The sequence below is a fragment of the Dissoconium aciculare genome (genome assembly GCF_010015565.1).
Source record: "Dissoconium aciculare CBS 342.82 unplaced genomic scaffold K489scaffold_13, whole genome shotgun sequence".
In the NCBI taxonomy this organism is placed as follows: domain Eukaryota; kingdom Fungi; phylum Ascomycota; class Dothideomycetes; order Mycosphaerellales; family Dissoconiaceae; genus Dissoconium; species Dissoconium aciculare.
In genome coordinates this window covers 783,112-798,816 of record NW_022984963.1, presented here as the reverse complement: position 1 = coordinate 798,816, position 15,705 = coordinate 783,112, and the positions used below count along the sequence as shown (strand labels likewise).

General features: G+C 50.7%; 6 protein-coding genes and 1 non-coding gene across 7 annotated transcripts; 5 read left to right on the top strand and 2 right to left on the bottom strand.

Annotated features, from left to right (window-relative positions):
* Window positions 1-186: 186 nt before the first annotated feature.
* Window positions 187-1,650, bottom strand: K489DRAFT_383905 (peptidyl-prolyl cis-trans isomerase 11). Its single transcript, XM_033605725.1, has 2 exons — window positions 917-1,650; window positions 187-778 (listed from the first exon to the last, which is right to left on the bottom strand). Exons 1-2 carry the CDS (start codon window positions 1,256-1,258, stop codon window positions 587-589), a joined length of 534 nt encoding a protein of 177 aa, XP_033456692.1. The 5' UTR covers window positions 1,259-1,650; the 3' UTR covers window positions 187-586.
* Window positions 1,651-1,943: 293 nt separating this feature from the next.
* On the top strand, window positions 1,944-4,383 carry K489DRAFT_383904 (uncharacterized protein). Its single transcript, XM_033605724.1, has one exon. It carries the CDS (start codon window positions 2,239-2,241, stop codon window positions 4,291-4,293), a length of 2,055 nt encoding a protein of 684 aa, XP_033456691.1. The 5' UTR covers window positions 1,944-2,238; the 3' UTR covers window positions 4,294-4,383.
* Window positions 4,384-5,426: 1,043 nt separating this feature from the next.
* On the top strand, window positions 5,427-7,493 carry K489DRAFT_383903 (uncharacterized protein). Its single transcript, XM_033605723.1, has one exon. The coding sequence runs from the start codon at window positions 5,491-5,493 to the stop codon at window positions 7,438-7,440; it is 1,950 nt and encodes a 649-aa protein (XP_033456690.1). The 5' UTR covers window positions 5,427-5,490; the 3' UTR covers window positions 7,441-7,493.
* A 748-nt stretch (window positions 7,494-8,241) lies between these two features.
* Window positions 8,242-8,850, top strand: K489DRAFT_383902 (uncharacterized protein). Its single transcript, XM_033605722.1, has one exon. The coding sequence runs from the start codon at window positions 8,552-8,554 to the stop codon at window positions 8,774-8,776; it is 225 nt and encodes a 74-aa protein (XP_033456689.1). The 5' UTR covers window positions 8,242-8,551; the 3' UTR covers window positions 8,777-8,850.
* On the top strand, window positions 8,822-9,505 carry K489DRAFT_373491 (uncharacterized protein; the record flags this gene model as incomplete). The annotated part of the gene is made up of 3 exons (XM_033603425.1): window positions 8,822-8,849; window positions 8,903-9,271; window positions 9,375-9,505. 3 exons carry the CDS (start codon window positions 8,822-8,824, stop codon window positions 9,503-9,505), a joined length of 528 nt encoding a protein of 175 aa, XP_033456688.1.
* Window positions 9,506-13,620: 4,115 nt separating this feature from the next.
* On the top strand, window positions 13,621-15,139 carry K489DRAFT_383899 (kinase-like protein). The gene is made up of 2 exons (XM_033605721.1): window positions 13,621-14,255; window positions 14,315-15,139. Exons 1-2 carry the CDS (start codon window positions 13,796-13,798, stop codon window positions 14,671-14,673), a joined length of 819 nt encoding a protein of 272 aa, XP_033456687.1. The 5' UTR covers window positions 13,621-13,795; the 3' UTR covers window positions 14,674-15,139.
* Window positions 15,140-15,549: 410 nt separating this feature from the next.
* Window positions 15,550-15,622, bottom strand: K489DRAFT_t53. Its single transcript has one exon. It is a non-coding gene; the product is annotated as a tRNA-Thr (tRNA).
* Window positions 15,623-15,705: the final 83 nt, after the last annotated feature.

Below are 15,705 nucleotides of genomic sequence, written 5' to 3'. Positions count from 1 at the left end.
CGACTGCGCTCTCGCGACTATTGACACGGTGGGCTCGAGCGCTCTTTCTATATCGTCCGACCGAGGCCCTCTCCCACGGCAAGTCAGTGGAGTGCCGCGCCGCAACTCGTCACGCTTACATTTTTGCAACGACACATTACAACGCCGATGGGCAGGAGCAAGAAAGAGGAGGTACGGACAAACCTTGCATTTGTTCGCGCACAGCCATGAGATATATATATGCGCAAGTTGACGCGAACATGTCTCAGCTTCCGAGGGACAGGCTTGAAAGATATTTTACGATTCGCACGCAGCCTCGTCGCATATCTGAGTCTATCGCGTAGAATGTGTATGTACGATCGCTATCCGTGCTGCAATATACGTTCCCTCGTATCCCTCGTTTCCGCGCTGTGAGGGCAGAAAGTTGTTCATAATCGGCGTGATGTACATCAGCAACTAGAAACAGATATTGCCGCTCATTGGACGGCTGAAGGAGTGACGAGGACCGCGTCTTACGCACGAGGCGTCATGGCTCAAAGTGATATGAATGCTCGCTGCGGTTCTAATTGCGGCCCATTGGCGAAGACATGCCTGCAAGGCTACAATTTCACATCTCACCACACTGCGCGATCGCAACGTCCTGCACCGGCTTCTCGCCTCGCACGCGTACCCGCTCCATCATCTTGACAATGTCCATTCCCTCGATGACTTTGCCGAAGACAACATGTTTGCCGTCCAAATGCGGCGTAGGCTTGCATGTGATGAAGAATTGGCAGCCATTTGTGTTCGGTCCAGAATTCTGAAATCAGTGTAGACGTCAGAATGAAAGTCGCAACGACATGAAAACATCCTTCAAGCATGTTTCCTCCATCCTTCTACAATTCGTAATATAGCACATAATATAGCGAAAGACAACCAAGCAAAGAACTCCACTTACCGCCATACTCAGCACTCCCTCCGCATCATGTTTACCCGCGAATCCCTCATCCGCAAAATTCCTTGTGCCGTAAATACACGTACTTCCAGTGCCATCGCCATTGATAAAGTCGCCTCCCTGCAACATGAAATCGGCGATGACGCGGAAAAATCGCGTGCCCTTGTAGCCTTGCGGTCGACCTTTCTCGTCCAGCGACTCGCCCGTGCAGAATTGACGGAAATTTTCGGCGGTGCGGGGGACGACGTCGGCGTGTAGGGCCATCTTGATGCGGCCCAGTGGCTCGCCGCCGAGGGTGATGTCGAAGAAGACGATCGGGTTGGGGGAGCTGGTTGTCGATGCCATTGTTGATGTCTTGTTCTCATGGAGAGTGGCGCGGCGAGGTTGACGAGATCTGCGTGGTAGTAGCTTGAGTTTCCAGCGGGTTCTATCGAGTCGTGTGCGTTAATGACTTTACAGCCAGAATCCTTCTCCGACCAGGTTCTTTTCCGAGCGTATGACTTTAAACGAATTGTGTTGAGAAGACTTTGGCGACTGCTGTCGTGCGGGTATCAGATTGCTCATCTCCAACGCGACCAAGTGAAATGTGACCAATCGCAAAATTAACGATGTGGGGATGACTAAGGATGACTACGTCCTTAACAATCTATCCTCATGAAGCATGTCCTATACCAATTGTAACGACAGCATCAAGGTCACTGGACATGGCAGACAGTCTCAATCTCCGTCATCGTGAGACTGTTCATGAATATCGAAAGCTCGGTCGTAACCCACAACCCCAACCCTATGAGAGCGGAGCATGCGTTTTATCGGCGGCGGGCTGCCGACCGTTGAGGGCACGGCAAGCCGCCGGAGATCACTTGAAGCTTGGCTATATCGGGCTTGTTGGCGGCGTGGTTATCTTGGAGACAGCCGTGCTGAGTGAAACCGCGAATATCATATTCCGACCCCAATTCTACAGTACACCTCATGAGGAAGGATAGAGTTGAGCATCCAGTAATTCTATCCATCTTTCTTTCACATATCAGCCGAGTCCCTGTTTGGAATCTACTCTGTATTTCTGATACTTTCATGGACCGGAATCGCGATGGAAACACCTCCCATTACGCGTGGGAGCGGCTAACCCCGGCCGACGCCCGCCAGAACAGCTATGTAGGTGACTGAATGCTGCCACCGGCGGAAACAACGGGCGGCATGGAACTTATACGTCGAGCAAAGTCGCAATCATCCACCGTCGAAGCCGACTTCCTTCCAGAAGTAGCTGCTTCAACACAGCCAACGCAGCACTCGCAAAGCCTTGTTCATGATATAAGGCCTACCCAATCATGGAGCCGACTAATTGGTCGACCGGTCAATCCCATGGTAACAACACCGCCATGCCGTTCCCTGCAGAACAAACCGGAAACGATTATCCTAAGTTCGTGAATCCGACATCTCTGCAAATCAACATGAGCACTGTGCCTCCTGGCCACATTGTACAGACCAATGGCTCCACAATGAGTTACAATGCCGCTCATCCAGACCTGCAGCATGATGACGCATCAGCGTACGGCATGCAATACACAACAACACCCGTGGCCGACCACGGGAGCCCGTCTCGAAACGTCGCCTCTGTCTCAGGACAAAGCTCGTGGCCTGTAGCTACAGCCTCTAGGGCTCGCGGAGGTACCGATCTCCGGCCACAACCTATTGGATGCCGTGATTACACACAGTCGCATTCGTCTCGACATCATTCGCAGCTGGCAACAGGCTTCTCTTCAGAGAACCCTTCACAGTTTCCAACCTCGATTACGTCCACTCATGTAGATGAGCGTCAGGATAACGAAGCGGAAGCAAGCTGGGATGACGAAGATGAAGCCCGCTGCTCAACGAAGGCAAATCAAAGCTTGTTCAGGAATATATCCCGTATCTCCAAACAGCCCGGATCGGTCTATGTCACCGAGGCATTGTCGCTAGATAGGAGAAAATTAGCGCATGAATTCGCAAAGTACAAGAACTGCAGCCATTTCACGTTCGGTCCCGACACGAACAGTTGCATGTTCTTTTCCGCCGATGCGATCGATCCGGCGTTTCAAGCTACTTTCAAGATGAATCAGGCGGGAAGACACGGCTGCTGGAGCCGTTCTTTTATTGATGCATACGTCCTACCCAACGTCGTCAACATTCAGGATCTTCCATTTGACATCACGGAAGATGAAGTCCGCAGGAAGCTTCTCGTGTTGAACTTGCCCCCGCCTGAGAGTATACGAATTTCGCAAGCAAAAGGCATTGGGGCCCGTGCCGTTGCCATTTTCAAAGATGCGGCAGGCGCGGCCAAGACTGTTGAGGAATTGCATGAGAAGAAGATACGACCCAACGATCCGCTCCGCGTGCGAGTTTCGTACGAGCGGTTCTTCGTCGCGCCATCACCGATCGCCCTTGATCAGTTCAGCGCGGTCAACACGATGACGGAGATTAATACGATGAACAATGCCGAGCCCTCGTACTCCATTCCAAGAATTTTACGGAATGCCTCGCCAGAGTCAAATCCCACGATGGCGGCCAGTGATGGCCAGCCCACGACTTCTTTGAACGGTGTGCTGGAAGGAACATGTTTCGTTTCCACGATCACTCCATCTGGAGACGGTCATACCTCAGTACAGCCTGCTTCGTCAGCGCTATCGAACACATTGACCCAGCAGCCGACAAGATCAGAAAATGACAAAGTCAAAAGAGCTCTCATGATCGGAACAACACAGCTGCTCGCGCCCCCCACAGCAACGACGAGTCGATCGCGATCCAATTCGAGAGGATCGGCCGATGGCAGTGCACCCGGATCCAGCTACGGCTCAGAGTGCGCAAGTCCATGCGAATCTGTCACTGCTTCCGATTGGAGCGGTACAAGTTTGATAGCTCGCTTTGAAGAGCTAGATGCAAGCGCAAGTCCAAACAATCCCAAGAAGCGTAAACGCCATCAGTCCAAGAAGGATCACTTCAAGTGCGAAGGTTGTGATAAGTTGTTTGACCGGCTATGCGACCGTACTAAGCATGAGAAGCATCATCTCCTCGAGGGCCAACGTCCTTTCGAGTGTCCCATGTGCGATCATGATTGTGTCGAAAGGAAAGATGTAAGACGCCACCTTGAAGGAGTTCACAAGATCCCTCTCGAATCCGCCCGCGAGATTGCCGCCAAACTCTCGACTCGTGCGGCCCTACCCCGTCCCGAGCATACCCAGCGCGACATTGAGACGAGGCAGAACCTTGAAGCAAAGGTCAACAACGTGGACGGTACAAGCCTGTACCCTGCAGACTTGTCAATATCCGCGCACAATCCCAATGCACAAAATTGGGAGAGTACCGTCAATGTCGCCCCCTGGGACGATGTCCTTTATGATCCCTAAAGCTAGAACTTCTATCTTTGAAGAATATAGGAACACAGTATATATCAAGTATTTGCATATTTTATGATGATGAAATTCTACTTTCTTCTCCAGCGGGTAGATTAACAGGCGATCGCATTGATCTCCGGACGACCTGAAGCTATCTTCCAACATTCGCTTGCATCGTTATGCCTCGAACATTTCACTCTTGCAATATAACAGCGGCGTAAGTGGAAATAAGATTCTAGCATTTGATACAAGCGCCGTGCCCGTCAAGACGGCGTCTCACAAGCGAACGGTTGTCTGCAAGCCGGACATTCTTAGTGCCTCGGGCATGGGCCCCAAGCGACGATCGGGAGGCACGCCACAGAAGCGTGACAGTCCAGAACTTGATGCGACAATTTCTCGCTTTGCAAAGCCTTTGTCAAGGCCTAATATGAGGAAATCAAAGGCAAAGGGTCGATCTTTGCGGGTGCGATTTCGTGGCCCTTAAGATTGTGTGCACAAGTGTACCCCCAAGTGCGTAGAGGGCAAACCTTGAAGGGAACGCCGACGACTTGGGACGTATGAAGCAGGCGGGCAGTCTCGGAACCACTGACCTCTTTGGGTCAATGGGCGGAACCCCGCACTTTGGAATCGGAGGTGATGGCGCGCGACGTGCATGCGCCTCAGTGATGAATGGTGTTGGAGATATGGGTAATTCATGGAGAGAGACGAACGCTTTGCTGGCGTCAATTTCTCGTTACTAAAAGCAGGAATTTTTGATGGTATTTGCGTGAAACCTGTCTGAATGTCACGTGCCATAGCCGAGGACAGGCGCTTTGCAGTGTCAGCTCCTCGTCTCACGTCCATCGCCAGAGCTGGGCACGAAAGCATCTAATGGCACGGCCGTTTCATCGTTGGACCCCCTCGAAAAAGCCGCTGGTTGTAAGGCTGCGATCAAGTAGATCGTGGATCAACAGGCTTATCGTTTCAAGTATGCAACTAGCTATGATCAGGTCTAAAGAGTCTGCCAGGAGACGGCTGCTGTCGGTCATCGCCGAAACTCTAGTGCTGTAGTGGAGCTGCTTTTCGTCATACCGGTGAGTGAACGTTAAGGGCGGCTTGAGGTTATAATTCCGTTCCGACACACCATATCACTATGATTCCTCGTCCTCTCTTGTTTGCTGCGGTCGTCTCCTCTAGTCAGTAATTCATTCCCAAATTTTGCACTGCCCCATGGCTGTTCCGTCGTGGGACATGGATGAAAATGACATGGGCGCTGCATCAGCGAGCAGCGCCCAGAACGCGCAATATTATGCTTACATCGGGCCACCAGCCGGTCAGGGAACACAAGCTCCGCCAGCCGATAGCTCAAATCAGCCAATCATCGACGCTGGGCACGCATCGTACATGAATCCACTGCAGCAATATATGCCACAAACAGCTGTCGCTGGGCCACAACACTCGGCACATAATCCTCCTATCCGTCTACCAACAGTACAGCAGCTTTCACAAGTACTTGCAGCAGCCCTGACAACTCATTGTGGTAATGATCCTCTACAATCCTCATCAAACCTTGATGTTCTCGCGGCACAACTAGCCATTCAACTCCACCTGATGTTCGAAAACCAACAAACGTCGCACGAGCCACCTGCGCCTTCCACAGTCCACTATGGTTATTCCGATGCCGATACCGACGCCAGTTGGAACGCAGGATTGGAGTCGGGAAAATCAGGAGAGTACTTTGATGCACTGAACGAAGGTATACAGCGTATCAAGGGAGAATCTGGGGGCCATGTGCTCTCGACGCCATTGGCCTATGAAGATCGGAGGCTAGTGCATTACCTGGCTCGGCAGAGCAACTGCAGCCACGCAACCATCGGAGATGGCAAGTTGCGTCGCGTCCTCATCTGGGCAGATGCAATAGTACCGACCTTTACAGGAAACAACCGAAGACGGGCAAGTTCATGGAGTCGTCGTGGTACAGTCGGCCACTATGTCGTTCCGAATGGGATCATCATCCAGCACCTTCCTCATGACGTCACACACCACGAGGTCACAGACGCCTTCCGAGTGCTCGGGCTGCCGATTCCGAAGCGCTTACAACTTGCCGACAATGTATCGTCTCATCACGCCGAGGCCGAATTCGACAATGCCGACGAAGTCGCAGATGTTGTAGCCAAATTGCAAGGAAAAACGTTACGGGAAGGCGACACATTACCTTTACGATTCCAGTATCAACGCAAACCCGTCGAGCAGAGAACAAATGTCGAGCAACATGGGCTCGATCTGCTTGGCGGAAACTCCATCGACGTCCCCGTCACTGGACTGGCGAGCTGGTCTCAAGACCCCGTTATCTACACAGCCACCATGCCACATAGCTTCAATACAGAGGCTGGAGTAAGCGCAAATGGCAATGCGAATTTGCCAGGCGTTATTGGCGCAACCAACATGGTCCCCACTCTGCAATCACCTGTGTTCAACTTCAATGCCACACTCCAGACACCCCGGACACCATTTCCATCCTTCTCTCAGTCCCCGCAAGCATTATACGATCAAAGAAGCAATAATCGTCCTCTCAACACCGCCAGGCACCTCAGCGTGCCCTCCGTCTTGAGCAAACGGCCCAGCTCCGGAGCCTCCAGCGACGAAGGCGGCCACAGCGAATACCTCTCCGCAACAGAGGGAAGCGCAGCCAGCGGATCTGGATCTTCGCGACGCAGACGCAACCCGCGCATCGTGAATGGCTATCCATGCGGTAAAGAACTCTGCGAGCAGTCATTCGATACGCAAGGAGAATGCACGAAGCATCGTCGCAACCATCTTCCTATTGATCAGCGCCCATTCCCATGTGTCTACTGCTCCCTCGCTTTCCTCGACAGTCGCGACCTCCGTCGTCATCTCAAGGCAGGCCATAAACTTGACACTGCGACCGCCGTGCGAGTCGCTCTGAACGCTAAACCACGTGTGCAACCACCGCCAGATTGGGATCAGCCCGACTCTGCAGGACCGACACTGCGGGTCCCCGATGACCGGATCAGCAATAATGGTGCCTCGAGTCCATACACTCAAGGATCATATACACCTTATAATCGCTCTCAGGAGCAGAGTCCGACCGGCGTCGTCAATCACGCAGACTATCCGGGCATGATTCCGGATTCTGATGCTTTTTCTTTGGAGATTTAGAAGTACGTAATGAAATTGATGGTAATGAAATAATGAATGATTCCGCTTCCATTCCCTCCAATCCGTGCAACCTCGTCCTTGATCGTGTTTCAAGTTGGGGATCAACCTCAGATACAAATGATTCCGTCTATCCATGCTGGGAGGCACGTGAGATAGGTTGTCAAAGCTCAGAGGCGTGTTGGACTAACTGATCGTCTTCAAGGCTGGATGATCGCAACCACAGGCATCACAAGCATGTTTTGAATGTTTGGGGAGAGTCGTTGTTACAGGAGCCTGTGAGATCGGGCTCCGACACGCAAGCACGGTGGGAGGACATGAGCGGATAGGATCGCACGATAGATATGAAAGTGTCTCTTTGTGGATGCCGTTCCGTCATTGACGAAGCATGGTCTTCGTCTATAGTCGCTGCCATCTGGCTGAATGTTCTCGAAGGTTACGCCGTGGCTGTTGAAGCATGTGCGGAATTGCAGCGTTGATGAAAACATGTCATTTCACGCAAGTACGCACTTAGATTACTTGTGCACGACATTTCCAGATGGGACGCTTGGTACTTGTCTAAGTGATAGCTAGTGAGGGAACGCCATTGTCGGGGTGTGGGTGCTCGACATGGGTCCAACCTTGATATTTTCTAGCCCTATCAATGTGACCCACAATCTGCAGCATGTACAGCCCATTGGCGCCAGTGTTTACATAATAACACAGTGCCAATTCAGGCAGGTATATTTCGCTCTCATGGTCGTAATTGCGATGTCTTTGCTCGCCTGCGTTGGCGCCCGCATTTGCCTAGCATAAGTATCAGATCGAATTAATTGGATCTCTGCACTCACATTGGCACAGCTCAGGCTGCCTTCAGTGATCTCCCCAACGAAGTCTCACTCGTCACAGTACCGATAACGACTAATTTCATCTGGGGCAGCTGCTTACAGCTTCGTGGCACACAGTCAGTTTCAGGATGCCATACTACCCTATCGATGGCGTGGAACCTCTACGAGAGTATGTTTATGGCGAATAGCATCCAGTCGTACCTGATTGCGTTTTGTCAGATCGCTACCGGATAGTACATAAGCTTGGATATGGGGGCTTCTCGGTAATATGGTTATGCAGAGATCAAATGGACAGCCGATACGTCGCGATGAAAATTGGTAAATCACGATCAATCGATAAATCTCCTCGCGAAGTCGAAGCTCTACGCACACTGGGTACCAGCAAGATGGTACCTGAAGTCTTCGACGTCTTCGATGTCGAAGGACAGAATGGCATTCATGCTTGTTACACAATGTCTGTAGCCGAAGGCGATCTCGCATGGGCTAAGAACGACAATTGTTTCTCCCTCTGAGTCGCCCGAGCATTATCTGCAAAGCTCGCGCAAATCATTTCTGCAATGCACTTGCGTGGCTACTGCCAAGGTGGTAGGTCCGGCACTTCCAAGGAAAGCAGAACCATACTAACGCCTTTAATGCAGACTTCCGACTCAGGAACAAACTTGCGGAGCTCAAACCCCCTATCGACGATCTTGACGTGGAAAGATTTCGAAGGGAGGTTGGTACACCCGAAATGGAGCCCGTGGAACTATTTGGCGACGGGAATTTATCATGTCATGTTCCGCCAGAAGTATGCCCACCTTTGCAATCTTTTTACAGGTCTGCCGACGCGTATACAGTCAAGGATGCTTGTGGCGTCGTGCTGGCCGACTTCGGACAAGCTTTCCGTCCTAAGCATGATGAGAGCAAGGGCAGACACTGCTCCACACCGTTTCAGTTTCAAGCTCCGGAAGCCTTCTTCCAACCCAATGAGAACCTTTCGTACCCCTCGGATATCTGGAGTCTCGCTTGTAAGATACGGGATCTTCTCGGATTTGAATAGTTGTTCACTCATGGTAGTGGGCACTATGATAATGTTATGTCCGATCAGCTTGATACTTTGCCGCATGATAGCTTCTCACAGTCCTGGCGAGAGGAGTGGGGGCGCCGAGACACCAGCAAAGATGAAAGCTCTTTGTGCCAGAAATCATGATTCCGGCTTCTCGCGATATCGGAATGACGGAACGATACCTCTAGAATGCTGAGTATACTAGATCAAAGCTCAAAATTCACTCGAGAGGTCTTTGTAAATTGCTGAGAGTGGCCGCGAGGTAGCCCGCTGCGGAATGCGGTTGCTCAGATTCGATTCTCAACACGCAGATGCAGCTACCTTTGCTGAAACGTATTGCTTGTCCATTGGTCGCATTAACATCGGTAATGCTCGGCCCGATCTATCCTAAATTTGCTTACAAATGGCGATTGAGCCATCTAGTTGCCCGGCCATGACATAGGAGGTCTGGTGTCACACCAGCACATCAGGCGATGCATCACAGAAGAAACGGGAACATATCGATGTGATTAGTCGGATGTTGACGCAAGTCCTCTGCCTTGTGCGACGACTTTTCGAGGAAACCAAAGACATATTGCCAGCTACCCTTGGCACACACACACCCCAAGTGCTGCACCGCAGACTAAATTGGCATCACTCCGATGTAATTGTGATTGATGATGCATTATGCACTCCACAGTGTGCGACAACGTTCAGCAAGCACAACAATCCTCGGTAAGCTCACATCTCACGCGGAGCATGCTCCGAAATTCCATAAACCACGATTCGCCTGTTGCCTGAAGCCCTTGCTCTCAACTGGCGCCGCCTCCAGATAAACAAATTTTCTTGTGTGATAGTGATTTAACATTCCACTATCTAGTCTCTCTAAGGATCGTGATGCAGGGTGCAATCTTCATTATGGGTTGGAAGATATGAGAGAATATAGTCATGAGACATGCCTGTAGGAGGCACATAAATTTAATACCATGGCGATGAGCAGGCAGGACTTTTAGCTGGAAAGAATGCTTTGCGCGCCACATAAATTTTTATATATTTGCAAGATTTTAGAACTTGATTAATATAGCGAGGGATGGCCTTTGTCAGAGCTGAAGCAAGTCGTTTCCGCTGCCGCGAATCTGCGATCTTAAGTGATATGGAAATACTTATACACATGTAATAATTGCTCATCTTCGAAAAATCGACGCAACAGACCAGCCCTGGACATATTTGTTGAGCATTGGTCTCCTCATGTCACCTTCCGGAATTCACATTCAGTGCAAACCTCATCTTCAATCGTTCACTTTGATCGCAATCCTGTCGCCAAGATCTCCCACATTCAAGTTGTGTAACGCTTGGTCATAGACAACACGGAAAGTGGTGACAGCAGATGGCCGATCGCGCTCGTCATGATACCGTATGCGCCAGCGCCGTACGTTGGGGAAAAAGATAACGGCAAATTTTTGGCACGTAGATAACAGCAAGCTTTGCCCAATATTTAGTCCCCCACGAGCGCCGGTCTTTCATGGTGGTATCATCGGTAGCGATCGGCATCGCAACCTCTTTCTCCAGAGGCTGTAAGCTCTCGGCGTGAAAGAACCCCGGCGTGAACCAAATGCGAACCATTTCCTCATGCCTGAACCCGTGGTTTCAGGGCTGTGTGCAGATCGTACACCTCGCATCATCAAAATCTCTGTCAAGATCGAATGGCGTGGCGCCGCAAAGCGCATGCTAGGCAATGTGCCGACTTCATCGCCGTCGCGCAGAAATTCGTTTGTCAAACTAACATGCAGACAGGGCCTCTTTCGGGCGCACGCATGGACCACAGAAAGCAGGCAAATCGTAGTCATGTAAATCCGGAGCATGCTCCTCGTGAAACTCGAAGTCGCCGATGATGGGTGATGATTTGTCTTTTGCTTGCTGAATGATGTCGCACAGAGTGAAGCACCCGCTTCGAATACGGCCAGTGCCCCTTCTATCACAAAGGCGTCTTCATGTTGCCCTGGCGGTTGCAGTGCAACGCTTAGTGTGAGGTTACAGCAGGTCTTTGTATTGAGGGCGTTTGGAACTATGAAATTTGGTGAAACACAGCAAGGGTGTCCAATGTAGCAGTGCAAATGTATCCAACAATCAAACTTAAATGGCTTCTCTAAACTTGCGGTCTACTTCTTGGACCGGGGCACCTTTCCTTTCCCGGTATATCCTCCCTTTTCCGCCTGGCACTTGTCTGGGCGTGGACTGTCCTGTTCGAGAGGCTGTTCTACAGACGACTCTTCAGACGAAGTCACTTTCCTTCCGCCTTCGAATATCATGGTCTACTTTTGCGTTGGCCGTTCAATCTTGTCACTCGAGCGAATTGTGTCAGGTTCGCTGGCACCATGAAGGCGAGACGATGTTTGAGAGTTGATAAGCCATTTTCCGGTATCATCGACAGATGTGTTCTTCTGGACAGGAGATTTTTTTTAGATGCACCTGCAGACGTTTTCGCCTTTCTACTGCCCCCGAGTGCTGTCATCCGCTTTTTTGCCGGTATTAGAATCGTCGGCGGCTCGTTGTTGTTGCTTGAGCGAATCGTACTAGCATAGTCAGGAGCTCCAGGCCAAGTTAATGATTAGGAATTGGTATCTCGCCCTCCCGCATCGGTGGTAGGCAAAGGATCCTGCGGTAAACTTGAATACGAGTCAGACGTTACTTTGCCAGGATTGATCGGCCCAGGTGCTTCGGCACACGCCGCAAGACCTGGGAGCTGAGACGGCCCTTCTTCTACGCTTGATGTCGATGTGAGAATCTGTGCGTGGCTCATGTGGGCTTTGCGAGAAGAGTCGTCGAAGCGTATCGGTGCCGAGTCGGGTTCTTGAAGCCGAGGAAGGGAATATGGCAACAAGCTTTTATGTGGCCAGCCTCAATATCCGTCATCCTTGGTTGGAATGTCGTGTGCGATCGCTACACCGGTGCTGCGATCGAACACGAACCTTTCGACGGCTTCAGCGTAAACTTGGACCGGCAAATACGTATTTTGCTGAACCATGCTCTGATCCTTGATAGATATTGTGATGTGCGGGCCATCACTCTGTATCGGTTCCCCAGTAATCCTGTCACCTTTCACTCTTGTTTCTGGATGAAATTTCATGCTCCTATCACTATATTTTAGTCGGATTGAGCCATACGGTCGGGCAAAGGTAATCTTAGCGTACCGAATGAAAATATGCACGGGGTTAATCCGTGGCCGAAGTCTTCCGACGCCCTTCCATGTAAGTTTGCACAGTGCGGTCTTGTGATCGTCAGTATAGCTATCAATCTCCTGGTCTCAGAATAGAAATTGGAGATCTTCCATCCGCAATTAAGCACTTAGAGACATGGCGAAGTGTGCAGTATAGTGCGAATTGGATCGAAGAGGGAACTGGTGAATGCAATGGACTGACCGGATGTTCGAGAGAGTCGACAATATATAGGAATCCCGCATGCAATGTTTTGTACAGACGGGTCACACGGTCTCAACTAGGGGTCTGGCATGTCCATTTCCGACACACTACTTCGTCTAACTATCGGTACATGAACATTATTAAGTGGATCGTACGATACGCGCCGCTTCAAATGAACTAATGTAGTTACCAGCGCCCGTGTATGAGTTTGTGGCGGCCCGAAGAGTGCCTGACCGGGTCGTTCGGTATCTGTGGCAAGCACACAGATTCAGTTCCAGTCGTGCGCGCCCTGGCTACCGATTGATGCGACCATCTCGCACGGCAAGCTGTTGCGTTGGAAGCTCAAATTGTGGTTCCTCTGACAGTCATCCTGACGTTGCGTCACAGGATCCTATCGGCAGTTCTGTGACAGCCCAAACACTTGGAGCTTGTGCATCATGTCCATGATCTTGCGAACACAGCCGCCGGCGGTCTTGGAACTAATTGACGGAAAGTTGTGCAAGGAGGGGCTGAAGTTGCCATGCTTATCTGATAATATTTTCATCACCAGTTCTCTGGTTGATAGAGCCTCGCAGCGAGTGCCGAAGAGTCTGCCGGTTCAGGTGGCTGTGCATACTATTGGTCAGTGATGATTTGATAAGTGTCGGTGTAACATCTGCAAGTGAATTCTTACCGTTGCGCTAGACTAGGAGATGCATCTTCATGACGTGGATGTGAACTGCAGACTGTTATTGTCACTGTGATAATAACGTTGAAGCCGCCCTGCAACCTGCGGAGGAGTGTACATGCGCGGGCGGCTGGTTAGTCTACTAATTAAATCCCAGCAGGATTGCAGGGTTTCTGGCATTTTCCTCGTTGTAGCCTACGGCGACTGCGGACCGACGTCCCCTCTCTGGTACGACGCGTAGACGTTCGCTCGCGCCGTCACATCAATCCTTTCATGCGCCCATATTACAAGCAACAATGGTCTCCCACAGGTTTGGAAGGTTTTCACCCTAGAATTGCTTTGCTTTTGTAAGAAGCACCGTCGTCAACGCGATTTTTCTAGCTGTATAGTGCACGGCACTCAACCGAAATCCGTCGTCTCCATGGAATACCATCCTCCTGTCGGAATGGAGCCTCTGGACGATTACAGGCCTGGCGGCTATCATCCAGTCAAGCCCGATGATCTGCTGTCAAATGGACGTTATCGCATAGTCCATAAGCTGGGCTATGGAGGCTATTCAGTCATCTGGCTTGCGAGAGATCAGCGTTTGGATAGATACGTTGCTCTCAAGATTGCCAAATCTCTACAAAACGAACACCTATATCGTGAAGTAGCGGCACTACAAGTTTTGAGTGCTGACAACCCTGTCCCAAAAGCTTTGGACCAATTCTCCGTGGGTGGAAAGAACGGAACGCACGCTTGCTATACGATGCCTGTTGCTGCAGGAAACCTTGCTAACGCAAAATACGACGATGTGTTCCCAGTCCAGGTGGCCCGCGCTTTCTCGGCCAAATTCACTCTGACAATTGCGTCATTTCACGCGAGAGGCTACTGCCATGAAGGCAAGTTGTTTCTCCATCAGTGGTTTCCTGCCGAAGATAGCTAATCGCTTCGCTCATAGATCTACGCCTACAGAATATACCCGCAAAACTTGACGTTAACATTGACGATCTTGACGTTGATCAATTTAGACAGACTGTTGGCTCACCAAAATTGAGTCCCGTAGAGAGATTGGACGATAAAACCCCATCAGAGCATGTTCCGCGAGAAGTATGTCCTCCCCTGCGTTTCCTCGGCAAAACAGCCGATGAGTTCACTTTGGAGGATGCGAAGAACATTATCGTAGCAGATTTTGGACAAGCTTGGCAGCCGGACAAAAATCCGTTGCGCCTTCACATCTCGCGGGGCCACCGGGATGATGGACTCTATGCCCTGCGGACGCATGAATTTCACACATGTGTGGCGCGTGTCCTATCATGAATAACGGCAATGCTGCTGCTGGTCTAGTACGGTAAAGCGTACTCGCAATGTACCGCCGCAGTTTCCGTGGCTATTTACTCCACCAACATAGATCGGAGCATAGACACTAATATCATGTTCTCTAGCTCTAGATCTATGTGTGAAGCTGTATCATTGGCGAGCTTGAAAAACAAGCTCAATTGCCACTTCTAGATCGAGAAATGATGCCGTCTTTCGTAGCTTTGGAAAGCATAGGGAACACAAGTTTTGCTTCGAAACGGCACTTGACTGATGCCAGCGCGAAGGTCTAAATATGTTCGTTGTTGAGGTGGAGTTGTGAAATTGCCGGAAGGACTAAATTCCGATCTCGATGTGAGTGCCACTGTTGGGACTTCTTGGAGGTTTCTTGTATCGAGATCATAGTCATTAGCAAAAGTCTTATCATACAATTTGAAGCTCGCAGAGATGAGGCTATTGTCTTTCGCGACCGTCAAGACAACTGCTTCTTATCCATATTGGTTCACTCCAAGCGTTGGACTCTGTTACGCCCCAAACCTCGACCAACCTCTCATTGAGACCCTCATGAGGACTTTGATGCCCGTCTCCGTCCAAGTTGTCAAACTTGTCAGATTTAGACCTTTAACAAGGAGTCCATACCCCATCGGGTCCACGATTCCGGCAGCCCTGCTTGAGATAACTTGGATCTTCCTACTACGAATCTATAGTCTTTTCACACATCATGTCCTCACCAGAGGTGGCCACAAGCAAGTCAAGCAAGTCTGGAGCCTGGACTTGGCTTGACTTGAGGCCTCAAAACCGTGGGCTTGACTTGCTTGAGAGGTCCGAGGGGATGGCTTGACTTGCTTGACTCGGCTTGAGCCAAAAGGCCAAAAGTTCAGCCACCTGCGAGAATTGAATTCGCGACCTTGGAGTCTACGATCCCCTTGCTCTACCGCTGAGCTAAGATGGCCAGAGCCATAACAGCTGGACCATTTGTGCCGATGTCTGACCCGGTGTTTTCGGGGCATTTCAATGCTCTCCGAGGGGTGGTTT

Coding starts and splice junctions, on each gene's coding strand:
- K489DRAFT_383905 (XM_033605725.1), bottom strand. CDS start 1,258: ATGGCATCGACAACCAGCTCCCCCAACCCGATCGTCTTCTTCGACATC. Junction 779..916: donor AGGGAGTGCTGAGTATGGCG/GTAAGTGGAGTT, acceptor CACTGATTTCAG/AATTCTGGACCGAACACAAA.
- K489DRAFT_383904 (XM_033605724.1), top strand. CDS start 2,239: ATGGAGCCGACTAATTGGTCGACCGGTCAATCCCATGGTAACAACACC.
- K489DRAFT_383903 (XM_033605723.1), top strand. CDS start 5,491: ATGGCTGTTCCGTCGTGGGACATGGATGAAAATGACATGGGCGCTGCA.
- K489DRAFT_383902 (XM_033605722.1), top strand. CDS start 8,552: ATGGACAGCCGATACGTCGCGATGAAAATTGGTAAATCACGATCAATC.
- K489DRAFT_383899 (XM_033605721.1), top strand. CDS start 13,796: ATGGAATACCATCCTCCTGTCGGAATGGAGCCTCTGGACGATTACAGG. Junction 14,256..14,314: donor GAGAGGCTACTGCCATGAAG/GCAAGTTGTTTC, acceptor CTTCGCTCATAG/ATCTACGCCTACAGAATATA.